At 44.5% G+C, this 18,190-nt stretch overlaps 1 protein-coding gene across 1 annotated transcript in view; it reads left to right on the forward strand.

Moving 5' to 3' along the window:
* Positions 1–211: 211 nt before the first annotated feature.
* The window catches only part of syne1b (spectrin repeat containing, nuclear envelope 1b), a gene marked incomplete at its 5' end in the record, with an annotated part of 448,744 nt that continues 430,765 nt past the window's right edge, over positions 212–18,190 (forward strand). The window contains 2 exon segments of the mRNA XM_084310306.1: positions 212–287; positions 12,948–13,009. Of these exon segments, the coding sequence (XP_084166432.1) occupies positions 212–287; positions 12,948–13,009 (138 nt within the window).

Below are 18,190 nucleotides of genomic sequence, written 5' to 3' on the forward strand. Positions count from 1 at the left end.
ATCTGTTTTGCTTCCTGCAGGAAGACGGGGAAAGGGACAGTCGTTTTTAGTGTTTTTCCTCCTCTCCTTTCCTCCTCTCCTTTCCTCCTCTCTTCTCCCACTGGGTGGATGTCCTCCTCGCACCACGGACAACATGCCACAGCGGCAGCGCACGAAGGGCAAAGGGAGAGCGTCCGAGAGAGAGAGAGAGTGTGAGATGAGAGCGTAGGACATGGCACACTATAGGGACGTCTCTGTCAAGAAGACTTCTTTAAACCTGGTGACGGGATTCTTCCAGTATCTGCGCGGTAAGTAAAGTGGGGCGACGGCGGCGGATCCACTCGTTGTGCTTTCTCTCGTCCTTGAGGATTTTAAAAGCCTGTGGAGAAACCAACTAGATGGGGCGCTTGTGTGTCTTTGATGTAGGTGAACCAGATGTATCTGTATATGAGCCAGATATCATGCACGAACATAGCCGTGCACGCTTGCGTGTGTGTTGGTGTGTGTGTGTTCGTGTGCCTGTGTGCTGTGTGTTCTATGCATCAGTGGGCATCCCTGTGCTCCAGTGATGAAGCACTTGCCCGTGGCTTAATGTGATGTCTTGGCTCTCTGTGTGTACAGTCAGTGTTAGCGTTGCTCTCTGTGTGTACAGTCAGTGTTAGCGTTGCTCTCTGTGTGTACAGTGTTAGCGTTGCTCTCTGTGTGTACAGTCAGTGTTAGCGTTGCTCTCTTCCACACGTGACCCGGACTGTACATCACTAAGGGCGGAGGTTTAAAAATGGCCACTCTGTGCCTGTGGACTGCTTGGCATTGGCCTATACCCGGCATATGTCCCTCATTATTATAACAGCAACACAAATGGTGGGGGGGGCGGGGGGCGGGGTCGCGAAATCAGATGTTTTGTTATACAATAGAAAGCAAAGCCTGCATAATGCATGAGGCACCGTGTCTGAATATATTAGCGTGCCACAAAAGGGGGCTGGGGGGTGACCCCGAACGCTCACCACGCATGTCATTACTGGACAAGTCGGCGAGATGTGTTGGCAGAAATCTCCTCCGCTCGTGCTTTTTTAATCTCCTCGTATGACCTCGTTTGGGAGCACTAGTCAGACGTGTCTCTAGGCTGCACACCGATGAACACTAGTAGTAGTTACATTCAGGGATGTAGGCCTAGTCACTGATGAACACACTAGTAGTAGTTACATTCAGGGATGTAGGCCTAGTCACTGATGAACACTAGTAGTAGTTACATTCAGGGATGTAGGCCTAGTCACAGATGAACACACTAGTAGTAGTTACATTCAGAGATGTAGGCCTAGTCACTGATGAACACTAGTAGTAGTTACATTCAGGGATGTAGGCCTAGTCACTGATGAACACTAGTAGTAGTTACATTCAGGGATGTAGGCCTAGTCACTGATGAACACTAGTAGTAGTTACATTCAGGGATGTAGGCCTAGTCACTGATGAACACACTAGTAGTAGTTACATTCAGGGATGTAGGCCTAGTCACTGATGAACACACTAGTAGTAGTTACATTCGGGGATGTAGGCCTAGTCACTGATGATCACTAGTAGTAGTTACATTCAGGGATGTAGGCCTAGTCACTGATGAACACACTAGTAGTTACATTCAGGGATGTAGGCCTAGTCACTGATGAACACTAGTAGTAGTTACATTCGGGGATGTAGGCCTAGTCACTGATGAACACTAGTAGTAGTTACATTCAGGGATGTAGGCCTAGTCACTGATGAACACACTAGTAGTAGTTACATTCAGGGATGTAGGCCTAGTCACTGATGAACACTAGTAGTAGTTACATTCAGGGATGTAGGCCTAGTCACCGATGAACACTAGTAGTAGTTACATTCAGGGATGTAGGCCTAGTCACTGATGAACACTAGTAGTAGTTACATTCAGGGATGTAGGCCTAGTCACTGATGAACACTAGTAGTAGTTACATTCAGGGATGTAGGCCTAGTCACTGATGAGCACACTAGTAGTAGTTACATTCAGGGATGTAGGCCTAGTCACTGATGAACACTAGTAGTAGTTACATTCAGGGATGTAGGCCTAGTCACTGATGAACACTAGTAGTAGTTACATTCAGGGATGTAGGCCTAGTCACTGATGAACACACTAGTAGTAGTTACATTCAGGGATGTAGGCCTAGTCACTGATGAACACTAGTAGTAGTTACATTCAGGGATGTAGACCTAGTCACTGATGAACACTAGTAGTAGTTACATTCAGGGATGTAGGCCTAGTCACTGATGAACACTAGTAGTAGTTACATTCAGGGATGTAGGCCTAGTCACTGATGAACACTAGTAGTAGTTACATTCAGGGATGTAGGCCTAGTCACTGATGAACACTAGTAGTAGTTACATTCAGGGATGTAGGCCTAGTCACTGATGAACACTAGTAGTTACATTCAGGGATGTAGGCCTAGTCACTGATGAACACTAGTAGTAGTTACATTCAGGGATGTAGGCCTAGTCACTGATGAACACTAGTAGTAGTTACATTCAGGGATGTATGCCTAGTCACTGATGAACACTAGTAGTAGTTACATTCAGGGATGTAGGCCTAGTCACTGATGAACACACTAGTAGTTACATTCAGGGATGTAGACCTAGTCACTGATGATCACTAGTAGTAGTTACATTCAGGGATGTAGGCCTAGTCACTGATGAACACACTAGTAGTTACATTCAGGGATGTAGGCCTAGTCACTGATGAACACTAGTAGTAGTTACATTCAGGGATGTAGGCCTAGTCACTGATGAACACTAGTAGTAGTTACATTCGGGGATGTAGGCCTAGTCACTGATGAACACACTAGTAGTTACATTCAGGGATGTAGGCCTAGTCACTGATGATCACTAGTAGTAGTTACATTCAGGGATGTAGGCCTAGTCACTGATGAACACACTAGTAGTTACATTCAGGGATGTAGGCCTAGTCACTGATGAACACTAGTAGTAGTTACATTCGGGGATGTAGGCCTAGTCACTGATGAACACTAGTAGTAGTTACATTCGGGGATGTAGGCCTAGTCACTGATGAACACTAGTAGTAGTTACATTCAGGGATGTAGGCCTAGTCACTGATGAACACTAGTAGTAGTTACATTCAGGGATGTAGGCCTAGTCACTGATGAACACACTAGTAGTAGTTACATTCAGGGATGTAGGCCTAGTCACTGATGAATACTAGTAGTAGTTACATTCAGGGATGTAGGCCTAGTCACTGATGAACACTAGTAGTAGTTACATTCAGGGATGTAGGCCTAGTCACTGATGAACACTAGTAGTAGTTACATTCAGGGATGTAGGCCTAGTCACTGATGAACACACTAGTAGTAGTTACATTCAGGGATGTAGGCCTAGTCACTGATGAACACTAGTAGTAGTTACATTCAGGGATGTAGGCCTAGTCACTGATGAACACTAGTAGTAGTTACATTCAGGGATGTAGGCCTAGTCACTGATGAACACACTAGTAGTAGTTACATTCAGGGATGTAGGCCTAGTCACTGATGACCACACTAGTAGTAGTTACATTCAGGGATGTTGGCCTAGTCACTGATGATCACTAGTAGTAGTTACATTCAGGGATGTAGGCCTAGTCACTGATGAACACACTAGTAGTTACATTCAGGGATGTAGGCCTAGTCACTGATGAACACTAGTAGTAGTTACATTCGGGATGTAGGCCTAGTCACTGATGAACACTAGTAGTAGTTACATTCAGGGATGTAGGCCTAGTCACTGATGAACACTAGTAGTAGTTACATTCAGGGATGTAGGCCTAGTCACTGATGAACACTAGTAGTAGTTACATTCAGGGATGTAGGCCTAGTCACTGATGAACACACTAGTAGTAGTTACATTCAGGGATGTAGGCCTAGTCACTGATGAACACACTAGTAGTAGTTACATTCAGGGATGTTGGCCTAGTCACTGATGATCACTAGTAGTAGTTACATTCAGGGATGTAGGCCTAGTCACTGATGAACACACTAGTAGTTACATTCAGGGATGTAGGCCTAGTCACTGATGAACACTAGTAGTAGTTACATTCGGGGATGTAGGCCTAGTCACTGATGAACACACTAGTAGTAGTTACATTCAGGGATGTAGGCCTAGTCACTGATGAACACACTAGTAGTAGTTACATTCAGGGATGTTGGCCTAGTCACTGATGATCACTAGTAGTAGTTACATTCAGGGATGTAGGCCTAGTCACTGATGAAACACTAGTAGTTACATTCAGGGATGTAGGCTAGTCACTGATGAACACTAGTAGTAGTTACATTCGGGATGTAGGCCTAGTCACTGATGAACACTAGTAGTAGTTACATTCAGGGATGTAGGCCTAGTCACTGATGAACACTAGTAGTAGTTACATTCAGGGATGTAGGCCTAGTCACTGATGAACACTAGTAGTAGTTACATTCAGGGATGTAGGCCTAGTCACTGATGAACACACTAGTAGTAGTTACATTCAGGGATGTAGGCCTAGTCACTGATGAACACTAGTAGTAGTTACATTCAGGGATGTAGGCCTAGTCACTGATGAACACACTAGTAGTAGTTACATTCAGGGATGTAGGCCTAGTCACTGATGAACACACTAGTAGTAGTTACATTCAGGGATGTAGGCCTAGTCACTGATGATCACTAGTAGTAGTTACATTCAGGGATGTAGGCTAGTCACTGATGAACACACTAGTAGTTACATTCAGGGATGTAGGCCTAGTCACTGATGAACACTAGTAGTAGTTACATTCGGGGATGTAGGCCTAGTCACTGATGAACACTAGTAGTAGTTACATTCAGGGATGTAGGCCTAGTCACTGATGAACACTAGTAGTAGTTACATTCAGGGATGTAGGGCCTAGTCACTGATGAACACTAGTAGTAGTTACATTCAGGGATGTAGGCCTAGTCACTGATGAACACTAGTAGTAGTTACATTCAGGGATGTAGGCCTAGTCACTGATGAACACTATGAGGTAGTTACATTCAGGGATGTAGGCCTAGTCACTGATGAACACACTAGTAGTAGTTACATTCAGGATGTAGGCCTAGTCACTGATGAACACTAGTAGTAGTTACATTCAGGGATGTAGGCCTAGTCACTGATGAACACTAGTAGTAGTTACATTCAGGGATGTAGGCCTAGTCACTGATGAACACTAGTAGTAGTTACATTCAGGGATGTAGGCCTAGTCACTGATGAACACTAGTAGTAGTTACATTCAGGGATGTAGGCCTAGTCACTGATGAACACTAGTAGTAGTTACATTCAGGGATGTAGGCCTAGTCACTGATGAACACACTAGTAGTAGTTACATTCAGGGATGTAGGCCTAGTCACTGATGAACACACTAGTAGTAGTTACATTCAGGGATGTAGGCCTAGTCACTGATGAACACTAGTAGTAGTTACATTCAGGGATGTAGGCCTAGTCACTGATGAACACACTAGTAGTAGTTACATTCAGGGATGTAGGCCTAGTCACTGATGAACACACTAGTAGTAGTTACATTCAGGGATGTAGGCTAGTCACTGATGAACACACTAGTAGTAGTTACATTCAGGGATGTAGGCCTAGTCACTGATGAACACACTAGTAGTAGTTACATTCAGGGATGTAGGCCTAGTCACTGATGAACACACTAGTAGTAGTTACATTCAGGGATGTAGGCCTAGTCACTGATGAACACACTAGTAGTTACATTCAGGGATGTAGGCCTAGTCACTGATGAACACTAGTAGTAGTTACATTCGGGGATGTAGGCCTAGTCACTGATGAACACTAGTAGTAGTTACATTCAGGGATGTAGGCCTAGTCACTGATGAACACTAGTAGTAGTTACATTCAGGGATGTAGGCCTAGTCACTGATGAACACTAGTAGTAGTTACATTCAGGGATGTAGGCCTAGTCACTGATGAACACACTAGTAGTAGTTACATTCAGGGATGTAGGCCTAGTCACTGATGAACACACTAGTAGTAGTTACATTCAGGGATGTAGGCCTAGTCACTGATGAACACTAGTAGTAGTTACATTCGGGGATGTAGGCCTAGTCACTGATGAACACTAGTAGTAGTTAATTCAGGGATGTAGGCCTAGTCACTGATGAACACACTAGTAGTAGTTACATTCAGGGATGTAGGCCTAGTCACTGATGAACACTAGTAGTAGTTACATTCAGGGATGTAGGCCTAGTCACTGATGAACACTAGTAGTAGTTACATTCAGGGATGTAGGCCTAGTCACTGATGAACACTAGTACTAGTTACATTCAGGGATGTAGGCCTAGTCACTGATGAACACACTAGTAGTAGTTACATTCAGGGATGTAGGCCTAGTCACTGATGAACACTAGTAGTAGTTACATTCAGGGATGTAGGCCTAGTCACTGATGAACACTAGTAGTAGTTACATTCAGGGATGTAGGCCTAGTCACTGATGAACACTAGTAGTAGTTACATTCAGGGATGTAGGCCTAGTCACTGATGAACACTAGTAGTAGTTACATTCAGGGATGTAGGCCTAGTCACTGATGAACACTAGTAGTTACATTCAGGGATGTAGGCCTAGTCACTGATGAACACTAGTAGTAGTTACATTCAGGGATGTAGGCCTAGTCACTGATGAACACTAGTAGTAGTTACATTCAGGGATGTATGCCTAGTCACTGATGAACACTAGTAGTAGTTACATTCAGGGATGTAGGCCTAGTCACTGATGAACACACTAGTAGTTACATTCAGGGATGTAGACCTAGTCACTGATGATCACTAGTAGTAGTTACATTCAGGGATGTAGGCCTAGTCACTGATGAACACACTAGTAGTTACATTCAGGGATGTAGGCCTAGTCACTGATGAACACTAGTAGTAGTTACATTCAGGGATGTAGGCCTAGTCACTGATGAACACTAGTAGTAGTTACATTCGGGGATGTAGGCCTAGTCACTGATGAACACACTAGTAGTTACATTCAGGGATGTAGGCCTAGTCACTGATGATCACTAGTAGTAGTTACATTCAGGGATGTAGGCCTAGTCACTGATGAACACACTAGTAGTTACATTCAGGGATGTAGGCCTAGTCACTGATGAACACTAGTAGTAGTTACATTCGGGGATGTAGGCCTAGTCACTGATGAACACTAGTAGTAGTTACATTCGGGGATGTAGGCCTAGTCACTGATGAACACTAGTAGTAGTTACATTCAGGGATGTAGGCCTAGTCACTGATGAACACTAGTAGTAGTTACATTCAGGGATGTAGGCCTAGTCACTGATGAACACACTAGTAGTAGTTACATTCAGGGATGTAGGCCTAGTCACTGATGAATACTAGTAGTAGTTACATTCAGGGATGTAGGCCTAGTCACTGATGAACACTAGTAGTAGTTACATTCAGGGATGTAGGCCTAGTCACTGATGAACACTAGTAGTAGTTACATTCAGGGATGTAGGCCTAGTCACTGATGAACACACTAGTAGTAGTTACATTCAGGGATGTAGGCCTAGTCACTGATGAACACTAGTAGTAGTTACATTCAGGGATGTAGGCCTAGTCACTGATGAACACTAGTAGTAGTTACATTCAGGGATGTAGGCCTAGTCACTGATGAACACACTAGTAGTAGTTACATTCAGGGATGTAGGCCTAGTCACTGATGAACACACTAGTAGTAGTTACATTCAGGGATGTTGGCCTAGTCACTGATGATCACTAGTAGTAGTTACATTCAGGGATGTAGGCCTAGTCACTGATGAACACACTAGTAGTTACATTCAGGGATGTAGGCCTAGTCACTGATGAACACTAGTAGTAGTTACATTCGGGGATGTAGGCCTAGTCACTGATGAACACTAGTAGTAGTTACATTCAGGGATGTAGGCCTAGTCACTGATGAACACTAGTAGTAGTTACATTCAGGGATGTAGGCCTAGTCACTGATGAACACTAGTAGTAGTTACATTCAGGGATGTAGGCCTAGTCACTGATGAACACACTAGTAGTAGTTACATTCAGGGATGTAGGCCTAGTCACTGATGAACACTAGTAGTAGTTACATTCAGGGATGTAGGCCTAGTCACTGATGAACACTAGTAGTAGTTACATTCAGGGATGTAGGCCTAGTCACTGATGAACACACTAGTAGTAGTTACATTCAGGGATGTAGGCCTAGTCACTGATGAACACACTAGTAGTAGTTACATTCAGGGATGTAGGCCTAGTCACTGATGATCACTAGTAGTAGTTACATTCAGGGATGTAGGCCTAGTCACTGATGAACACACTAGTAGTTACATTCAGGGATGTAGGCCTAGTCACTGATGAACACTAGTAGTAGTTACATTCGGGGATGTAGGCCTAGTCACTGATGAACACTAGTAGTAGTTACATTCAGGGATGTAGGCCTAGTCACTGATGAACACACTAGTAGTAGTTACATTCAGGGATGTAGGCCTAGTCACTGATGAACACTAGTAGTAGTTACATTCAGGGATGTAGGCCTAGTCACTGATGAACACTAGTAGTAGTTACATTCAGGGATGTAGGCCTAGTCACTGATGAACACTAGTAGTAGTTACATTCAGGGATGTAGGCCTAGTCACTGATGAACACACTAGTAGTAGTTACATTCAGGGATGTAGGCCTAGTCACTGATGAACACACTAGTAGTAGTTACATTCAGGGATGTAGGCCTAGTCACTGATGAACACTAGTAGTAGTTACATTCAGGGATGTAGGCCTAGTCACTGATGAACACACTAGTAGTAGTTACATTCAGGGATGTAGGCCTAGTCACTGATGAACACTAGTAGTAGTTACATTCAGGGATGTAGGCCTAGTCACTGATGAACACACTAGTAGTAGTTACATTCAGGGATGTAGGCCTAGTCACTGATGAACACACTAGTAGTAGTTACATTCAGGGATGTAGGCCTAGTCACTGATGAACACTAGTAGTAGTTACATTCAGGGATGTAGGCCTAGTCACTGATGAACACACTAGTAGTAGTTACATTCAGGGATGTAGGCCTAGTCACTGATGAACACACTAGTAGTAGTTACATTCAGGGATGTAGGCCTAGTCACTGATGATCACTAGTAGTAGTTACATTCAGGGATGTAGGCCTAGTCACTGATGAACACTAGTAGTAGTTACATTCAGGGATGTAGGCCTAGTCACTGATGAACACACTAGTAGTAGTTACATTCAGGGATGTAGGCCTAGTCACTGATGAACACTAGTAGTAGTTACATTCAGGGATGTAGGCCTAGTCACTGATGAACACTAGTAGTAGTTACATTCAGGGATGTAGGCCTAGTCACTGATGAACACTAGTAGTAGTTACATTCAGGGATGTAGGCCTAGTCACTGATGATCACTAGTAGTAGTTACATTCAGGGATGTAGGCCTAGTCACTGATGAACACTAGTAGTAGTTACATTCAGGGATGTAGGCCTAGTCACTGATGAACACACTAGTAGTAGTTACATTCAGGGATGTAGGCCTAGTCACTGATGAACACACTAGTAGTAGTTACATTCAGGGATGTAGGCCTAGTCACTGATGAACACTAGTAGTAGTTACATTCAGGGATGTAGGCCTAGTCACTGATGAACACACTAGTAGTTACATTCAGGGATGTAGGCCTAGTCACTGATGAACACTAGTAGTAGTTACATTCGGGATGTAGGCCTAGTCACTGATGAACACTAGTAGTAGTTATTCAGGGATGTAGGCCTAGTCACTGATGAACACACTAGTAGTAGTTACATTCAGGGATGTAGGCCTAGTCACTGATGAACACTAGTAGTAGTTACATTCAGGGATGTAGGCCTAGTCACTGATGAACACTAGTAGTAGTTACATTCAGGGATGTAGGCCTAGTCACTGATGAACACTAGTAGTAGTTACATTCAGGGATGTAGGCCTAGTCACTGATGAACACACTAGTAGTAGTTACATTCAGGGATGTAGGCTAGTCACTGATGAACACTAGTAGTAGTTACATTCAGGGATGTAGGCCTAGTCACTGATGAACACTAGTAGTAGTTACATTCAGGGATGTAGGCCTAGTCACTGATGAACATAGTAGTAGTTACATTCAGGGATGTAGCCTAGTCACTGATGATCACTAGTAGTAGTTACATTCAGGGATGTAGGCCTAGTCACTGATGAACACTAGTAGTAGTTACATTCAGGGATGTAGGCCTAGTCACTGATGAACACACTAGTAGTAGTTACATTCAGGGATGTAGGCCTAGTCACTGATGAACACACTAGTAGTAGTTACATTCAGGGATGTAGGCCTAGTCACTGATGAACACTAGTAGTAGTTACATTCAGGGATGTAGGCCTAGTCACTGATGAACACTAGTAGTAGTTACATTCAGGGATGTAGGCCTAGTCACTGATGAACACACTAGTAGTAGTTACATTCAGGGATGTAGGCCTAGTCACTGATGAACACACTAGTAGTAGTTACATTCAGGGATGTAGGCCTAGTCACTGATGAACACTAGTAGTAGTTACATTCAGGGATGTAGGCCTAGTCACTGATGAACACACTAGTAGTAGTTACATTCAGGGATGTAGGCCTAGTCACTGATGAACACTAGTAGTAGTTACATTCAGGATGTAGGCCTAGTCACTGATGAACACTAGTAGTAGTTACATTCAGGGATGTAGGCCTAGTCACTAATGAACACACTAGTAGTAGTTACATTCAGGGATGTAGGCCTAGTCACTGATGAACACACTAGTAGTAGTTACATTCAGGGATGTAGGCCTAGTCACTGATGAACACTAGTAGTAGTTACATTCAGGGATGTAGGCCTAGTCACTGATGAACACACTAGTAGTAGTTACATTCAGGGATGTAGGCTAGTCACTGATGATCACTAGTAGTAGTTACATTCAGGGATGTAGGCCTAGTCACTGATGAACACTAGTAGTAGTTACATTCAGGGATGTAGGCCTAGTCACTGATGAACACACTAGTAGTAGTTACATTCAGGGATGTAGGCCTAGTCACTGATGAACACTAGTAGTAGTTACATTCAGGGATGTAGGCCTAGTCACTGATGAACACTAGTAGTAGTTACATTCAGGGATGTAGGCCTAGTCACTGATGAACACTAGTAGTAGTTACATTCAGGGATGTAGGCCTAGTCACTGATGATCACTAGTAGTAGTTACATTCAGGGATGTAGCCTAGTCACTGATGAACACTAGTAGTAGTTACATTCAGGGATGTAGGCCTAGTCACTGATGAACACACTAGTAGTAGTTACATTCAGGGATGTAGGCCTAGTCACTGATGAACACACTAGTAGTAGTTACATTCAGGGATGTAGGCCTAGTCACTGATGAACACTAGTAGTAGTTACATTCAGGGATGTAGGCCTAGTCACTGATGAACACTAGTAGTAGTTACATTCAGGGATGTAGCCTAGTCACTGATGAACACACTAGTAGTAGTTACATTCAGGGATGTAGGCCTAGTCACTGATGAACACACTAGTAGTAGTTACATTCAGGGATGTAGGCCTAGTCACTGATGAACACTAGTAGTAGTTACATTCAGGGATGTAGGCTAGTCACTGATGAACACACTAGTAGTAGTTACATTCAGGGATGTAGGCCTAGTCACTGATGAACACTAGTAGTAGTTACATTCAGGGATGTAGGCCTAGTCACTGATGAACACTAGTAGTAGTTACATTCAGGGATGTAGGCCTAGTCACTAATGAACACACTAGTAGTAGTTACATTCAGGGATGTAGGCCTAGTCACTGATGAACACACTAGTAGTAGTTACATTCAGGGATGTAGGCCTAGTCACTGATGAACACTAGTAGTAGTTACATTCAGGGATGTAGGCCTAGTCACTGATGAACACACTAGTAGTAGTTACATTCAGGGATGTAGGCCTAGTCACTAATGAACACACTAGTAGTAGTTACATTCAGGGATGTAGGCCTAGTCACTGATGAACACACTAGTAGTAGTTACATTCAGGGATGTAGGCCTAGTCACTGATGAACACTAGTAGTAGTTACATTCAGGGATGTAGGCCTAGTCACTGATGAAACACTAGTAGTAGTTACATTCAGGGATGTAGGCCTAGTCACTGATGAACATTCAGGGATGTAGTGGAGCCTAAATTCAGTTCACATCTTCCATCGTACCACTGTCTGCAATACCGGTCACATTCTGCAGAGGTGGCCGTCTGGGATTATGTCTAGAATTTGACTGCTGCTGCTGCTGCTGCTGCTGCTGATGGGAACTGTTTGGTGAAATCCTGCAGCACGTCTGTGGGATGATAGGTGCAGGTAGGGAGGGTGCAGGCAGGGAGGGTGCAGGCAGGCGGGTGCAGGCAGGGAGGGTGCAGGCGGGAGGGTGCAGGCAGGGAGGGTGCAGGCAGGGAGTGGCAGCAGGAGGTGCAGGGCAGGGAGGGTGCAGGCAGGGAGGGTGCAGGCAGGGCGGGGAGGACTTCCACACTGGCCTCTACTACCGTACCACCAGATTTGAACGTTAGACAAATATCTGTAGTAGCCCATTAAAGGGTAACGCAGCACTTTTTGTAAGGGTGAGTGCGTGTTCTCCAGCAGTGATCAAGTCCCATGATATGATCTCTCTCTCTCTCTTCTCTCTCTCTCTCCCCCCCCCCCCCCCCCTCCTCTCTCCTCTCCCCCTCCCCTCTCCTCTCTCTCTCTCTCTCTCTCTCTCTCCCCCTCTCCCCCCCCTCTCCCCCCCCCCCCCCTCTCTGCGTCAGCTGTGAATACAGCCGGTTTCTCCGTGGTCTGTAGGAAGAAGTGTGTGTGGCTCGTGGCCCAATGAGACGGGAGGAGGAGAGGCACGTTGCCTGCCATCCATCACGTATTGACACGCGTGTCGTGTGTCTGCTTTGATCCTCAGACGAGCAAGAGGCGGTGCAGAAGAGGACCTTCACTAAATGGATCAACTCCCACTTGGCAAAGGTAGGAGTGGATTTTTTTTTATTTTGGACGTACTTCGCCGTGTTCAGGATTGGAACTAGAATGTTTCGTTAGCAGCCTGAGATTGATGACGATGTGCTTCTTCTGGGACCCGGCGCTCCATACTGGTCTCGTGTTCCCAGCATCGATTCCAGAACACACTACCTGTTGCGGCATTTCGATTAGATTCAATTGGGTTTGATTTATTTGCCGTCGCACGAGTACAGAGCACGACGGAATTAAGTCTGCTTTTAACCAGAGTGCAAAGGCAGTAAAGTAGTATAGTGTACATGTATAATAATGTGTTTAACCCGTATGGAGTGTATATGAAAAAGCTATGGAGTAATTATGCTAAACTAATGTATGTATACAGTGTTATTATACGGCGGCACGAGTATGAATACACTATGGTTAATATAACCAATCTAGCCAGTGGTTTAAATAATATGAGTAGCTAAGATATATTTATATTAAGGCTGTCAAATATATCGCGTTAATATCGCGTTAACTCCCGATTCTATTAATGCCACTAATTTTTTAACTCAAGATTAACTAAATTTTTTTTTAACTAGACTTCACTCAGGTGTATTATTGATGCTTTCATTGATACTATGTTTGTTTCTGAAGTGTGTGTGTGTGTGTGTGTGTGTGTGTGTGTGTGTGTGTGTGTGTGGTGTGTGTGTGTGTGTGTGTGTGTGTGTGTGTGTGTGTGTGTGTGTGTGTGTGTGTGTGTGTGTGTGTGTGTGTGTGTGTGTGTGTGTGTGTGTGTGTGTGTGTGTGTGTGTGTGTGTGTGTGAGATATAGAGAGAGATGGGGGTGAGAGAGATGAGGAAGGGGCAAAGAGAAAAAGAGCTGGGAGAGTGTGTGTGTGAGGGAGAGAGGGGTGTGTGTGATTAATCAGCCCTTGTGTGTGTGAATGTAACAAGTTCCTAACGTTTTCTTTCCCCTATTACAAGTTCCTAACGTTTTCTTTCCCCTATTATTTCATGCACACTTTATTCATTGTTTTAAATTATTATTTTCTTTTAAGTTATTTTGTGCATCACTCTGTTTTGAATTTGATGCAAATTTGCAATGCATGAGGGTCATCCTTTTGTGTTAAATGGCTGCACAAAGCAAGCATTTGTTGACTCGCATGTTGATAAGAGTATTAAAACTTGGAACTTGAAAAAGATCTGTTTAAGGTATAAAAAAAAATGCGATTAATTTGCGATTAATCGCGAGTTAACTATGGACAATCATGCGATTAATCGAGTTAAATATTTTAATCGTTTGACAGCACTAATTTATATACATTGTTATTATACAGTGTTATATGGATAGACTGTAGGTTGGATAGCAGTAGTATAATGAAAGTAGGTACAGTACGAGTACAGTGTAAGACAGATGTAGGCCGTGGATAAGTATGGATTTGAGTATAAACAACATAATTCTGGAGCAGGTAGAGTGGCACTCCGGGGGGTGGTATCTGGGAGGGAGGGGGGCTGTTTATTGGATACATACATGATGTATCCTTAATAGACTAATTGTGCTGTAATGGCTCTATATCTTTGTTTTGGGATTAAGATAAGATGATCCTTTATTGATCCCCTTGGGGGGGGGGGGGATGCAGGTACAGCAGCTATAGCAGTGTTGTCTTCATGTTCCTCCAGCGTCGGGGCCGATTTGAGGCCAGTCGAGGGCTGTTAGCTGCCAAACCAGTGGAGAGAAACAGGGTCTCGTGACGTAGCGGGTCTCGTGACGTAGCGGGTCGGAGATCAGAGGAGTGGAGAAAAAACAGGACCTCTTTACAAACACGTCGACGAGATACTAACGCTGCCGTAACAGCCGTTCTGAAAGCAGCTGGATCTTTGATGACGGCGCCACCTAACGCCAGCTGACCGTTTATCAGTAGACCGGTTTGTGATTGTTTTTATTGGCCCCCCTCGCCAGTGTCACAGCGTCCCTCTCTGGGCAGAGAGCCCACCGGCCGGGAGCCCACCCCACCGGCAGCCCACCGGCCGGGCCCTCATGCGTGACGGGGACGACGGACCGTGAGACGAGCGCTGTTGTTACGCCATCATCGTAATAATAACTAACTCCGAGAGACGCAGTGGAGACGAATGAGATGGATCTGTAAATAACGAGACGCACTTAGACATCAACCCCGGGTTGTTTACACGGACGGGTTTATGGCATATTAATAATGAGAAGCACATAAAAAGCATGCATATACATTTATATTGACGATGATAATAATAATAATAGCCTACTCTTTATTTGTATAGCACTTTTCATAAAAGTAATGCAGCTCAACGTGATTTCACATTTCAGCACAAATTAAATAAAATAAAAAGGATAATACAATTTAAAAGAATAAAACAATTTAGAGAAGTAAAATAATAACAAGAGTGGATAAAGTAAATAATAAATTTTTTTTTAAAATAAGGTAATGAGTTCCCTAATCTAGGTGCGTCGTGGACGAAAGCAGCTCCCTTCCCCGATTTTCTTTTGGGGGACCTTTTGAATGTTTGAAATATATATGTAATTTCCGTGTATTCGCCTGGGAGGAGAGCTAACAGAGAGCTAACAGAGAGCTAACAGACAGGAGGAGAGCTAACAGAGAGCTAACAGACAGGAGGAGAGCTAACAGAGAGCTAACAGAGAGCTAACAGACAGGAGAGAGCTAACAGAGAGCTAACAGAGAGCTAACAGAGAGGAGAGAGCTAACAGACAGGAGGAGAGCTAACAGACAGAGAGCTAACAGACAGGAGAGAGCTAACAGACAGGAGGAGAGCTAACAGACAGAGAGCTAACAGACAGGAGGAGAGCTAACAGACAGAGAGCTAACAGACAGGAGAGAGCTAACAGAGAGCTAACAGAGAGCTAACAGACAGGAGGAGAGCTAACAGACAGGAGAGAGCTAACGGAAAGCTAACAGACAGGAGAGAGCTAACAGAGAGCTAACAGACAGGAGAGAGCTAACAGACAGAGAGCTAACAGAGAGCTAACAGAGAGCTAACAGACAGGAGAGAGCTAACAGACAGGAGAGCTAACAGAGAGGAGAGAGCTAACAGAGAGCTAACAGAGAGCTAACAGAGAGCTAACAGACAGGAGAGAGCTAACAGAGAGCTAACAGAGAGCTAACAGAGAGCTAACAGACAGGAGGAGAGCTAACAGAGAGCTAACAGACAGGAGGAGAGCTAACAGAGAGCTAACAGAGAGCTAACAGAGAGGAGAGAGCTAACAGACAGGAGGAGAGCTAACAGACAGAGAGCTAACAGACAGGAGGAGAGCTAACAGACAGAGAGCTAACAGACAGGAGGAGAGCTAACAGACAGAGAGCTAACAGACAGGAGAGAGCTAACAGAGAGCTAACAGAGAGCTAACAGAGAGCTAACAGACAGGAGGAGAGCTAACAGACAGGAGAGAGCTAACAGAAAGCTAACAGACAGGAGGAGAGCTAACAGAGAGCTAACAGAGAGCTAACAGAGAGCTAACAGACAGGAGAGAGCTAACAGAGAGCTAACAGACAGGAGAGAGCTAACAGACAGAGAGCTAACAGAGAGCTAACAGACAGGAGAGAGCTAACAGAGAGGAGAGAGCTAACAGAGAGCTAACAGAGAGGAGAGAGCTAACAGAGAGCTAACAGACAGGAGAGAGCTAACAGAGAGCTAACAGACAGGAGAGAGCTAACAGACAGGAGAGAGCTAACAGACAGGAGAGAGCTAACAGAGAGCTAACAGAGAGCTAACAGAGAGCTAACAGACAGGAGAGAGCTAACAGAGAGCTAACAGAGAGGAGAGAGCTAACAGAGAGCTAACAGACAGGAGAGAGCTAACAGACAGGAGAGAGCTAACAGACACGAGAGAGCTAACAGAGAGCTAACAGAGAGCTAACAGAGAGCTAACAGACAGAGAGCTAACAGACAGAGAGCTAACAGACAGAGAGCTAACAGACAGGAGAGAGCTAACAGAGAGGAGAGAGCTAACAGACAGGAGGAGAGCTAACAGACAGGAGAGAGCTAACAGAGAGCTAACAGAGAGCTAACAGACAGGAGAGAGCTAACAGAGAGCTAACAGACAGAGAGCTAACAGACAGGAGAGAGCTAACAGACAGGAGAGAGCTAACAGAGAGCTAACAGAGAGCTAACAGAGAGCTAACAGACAGGAGAGAGCTAACAGACAGGAGGAGAGCTAACAGACAGGAGGAGAGCTAACAGACAGGAGAGAGCTAACAGAGAGCTAACAGAGAGCTAACAGACAGGAGAGAGCTAACAGACAGAGAGCTAACAGAGAGCTAACAGAGAGCTAACAGACAGGAGAGAGCTAACAGAGAGCTAACAGACAGAGAGCTAACAGACAGGAGAAAGCTAACAGACAGGAGAGAGCTAACAGACAGGAAAGAGCTAACAGACAGGAGAGAGCTAACAGAGAGCTAACAGAGAGCTAACAGACAGGAGAGAGCTAACAGAGAGCTAACAGACAGAGAGCTAACAGACAGGAGAGAGCTAACAGACAGGAGAGAGCTAACAGACAGGAGGAGAGCTAACAGACAGAGAGAGAGCTAACAGACAGGAGAGAGCTAACAGACAGGAGAGAGCTAACAGACAGAGAGATAGATAGATAGATAGATAGATAGATAGATAGATAGATAGATAGATACTTTATTAATCCCCTTGGGGAAATTCAGGGTATCTCGCAGCTCACACAGTATACAGACATTGACCATTCCCATACAGTAGTTACACGTTATGTCTGCATCATGAATTAAAATAAGTACATGATAAAATTCAATTAAATCATACCCATCAATATTAAAATTAAAATTAAAATAGGAGCGTGATTAGATAAATGCAGGTGTATAAAAACAGGTGTAAAAACAGGTGTAAAAACAGGTGTAACTATAATACGCTGTTGTACAGTCTGATGGCTGTGGGGACAAAGGACCTCCTGTGCCGCTCAGTCCGTGAGTGCAGGGAGATGAGCCGTCCGCTGCGACTGCTGCTCTGCCCCACCAGGGTGTGGTGGAGAGGGTGGTTGATATTGCCCATGATGGCCAGCAGCTTGCTCTGAGTGCGGCTCTCCACCACGGTCCCCAGTGGGTCCAGTCTCCTCCCTACCACTGAGCCAGCCTTCTTGACCAGCTTATCCAGCCGTCTGGTATCCCTGGCCGTGGTATTACCACCCCAACAGACAGCGGCAT

Source organism: Notolepis coatsorum, assembly GCF_963971535.1.
Source record: "Notolepis coatsorum genome assembly, chromosome: 3".
Classification (NCBI taxonomy): Eukaryota; Metazoa; Chordata; class Actinopteri; order Aulopiformes; family Paralepididae; genus Notolepis; species Notolepis coatsorum.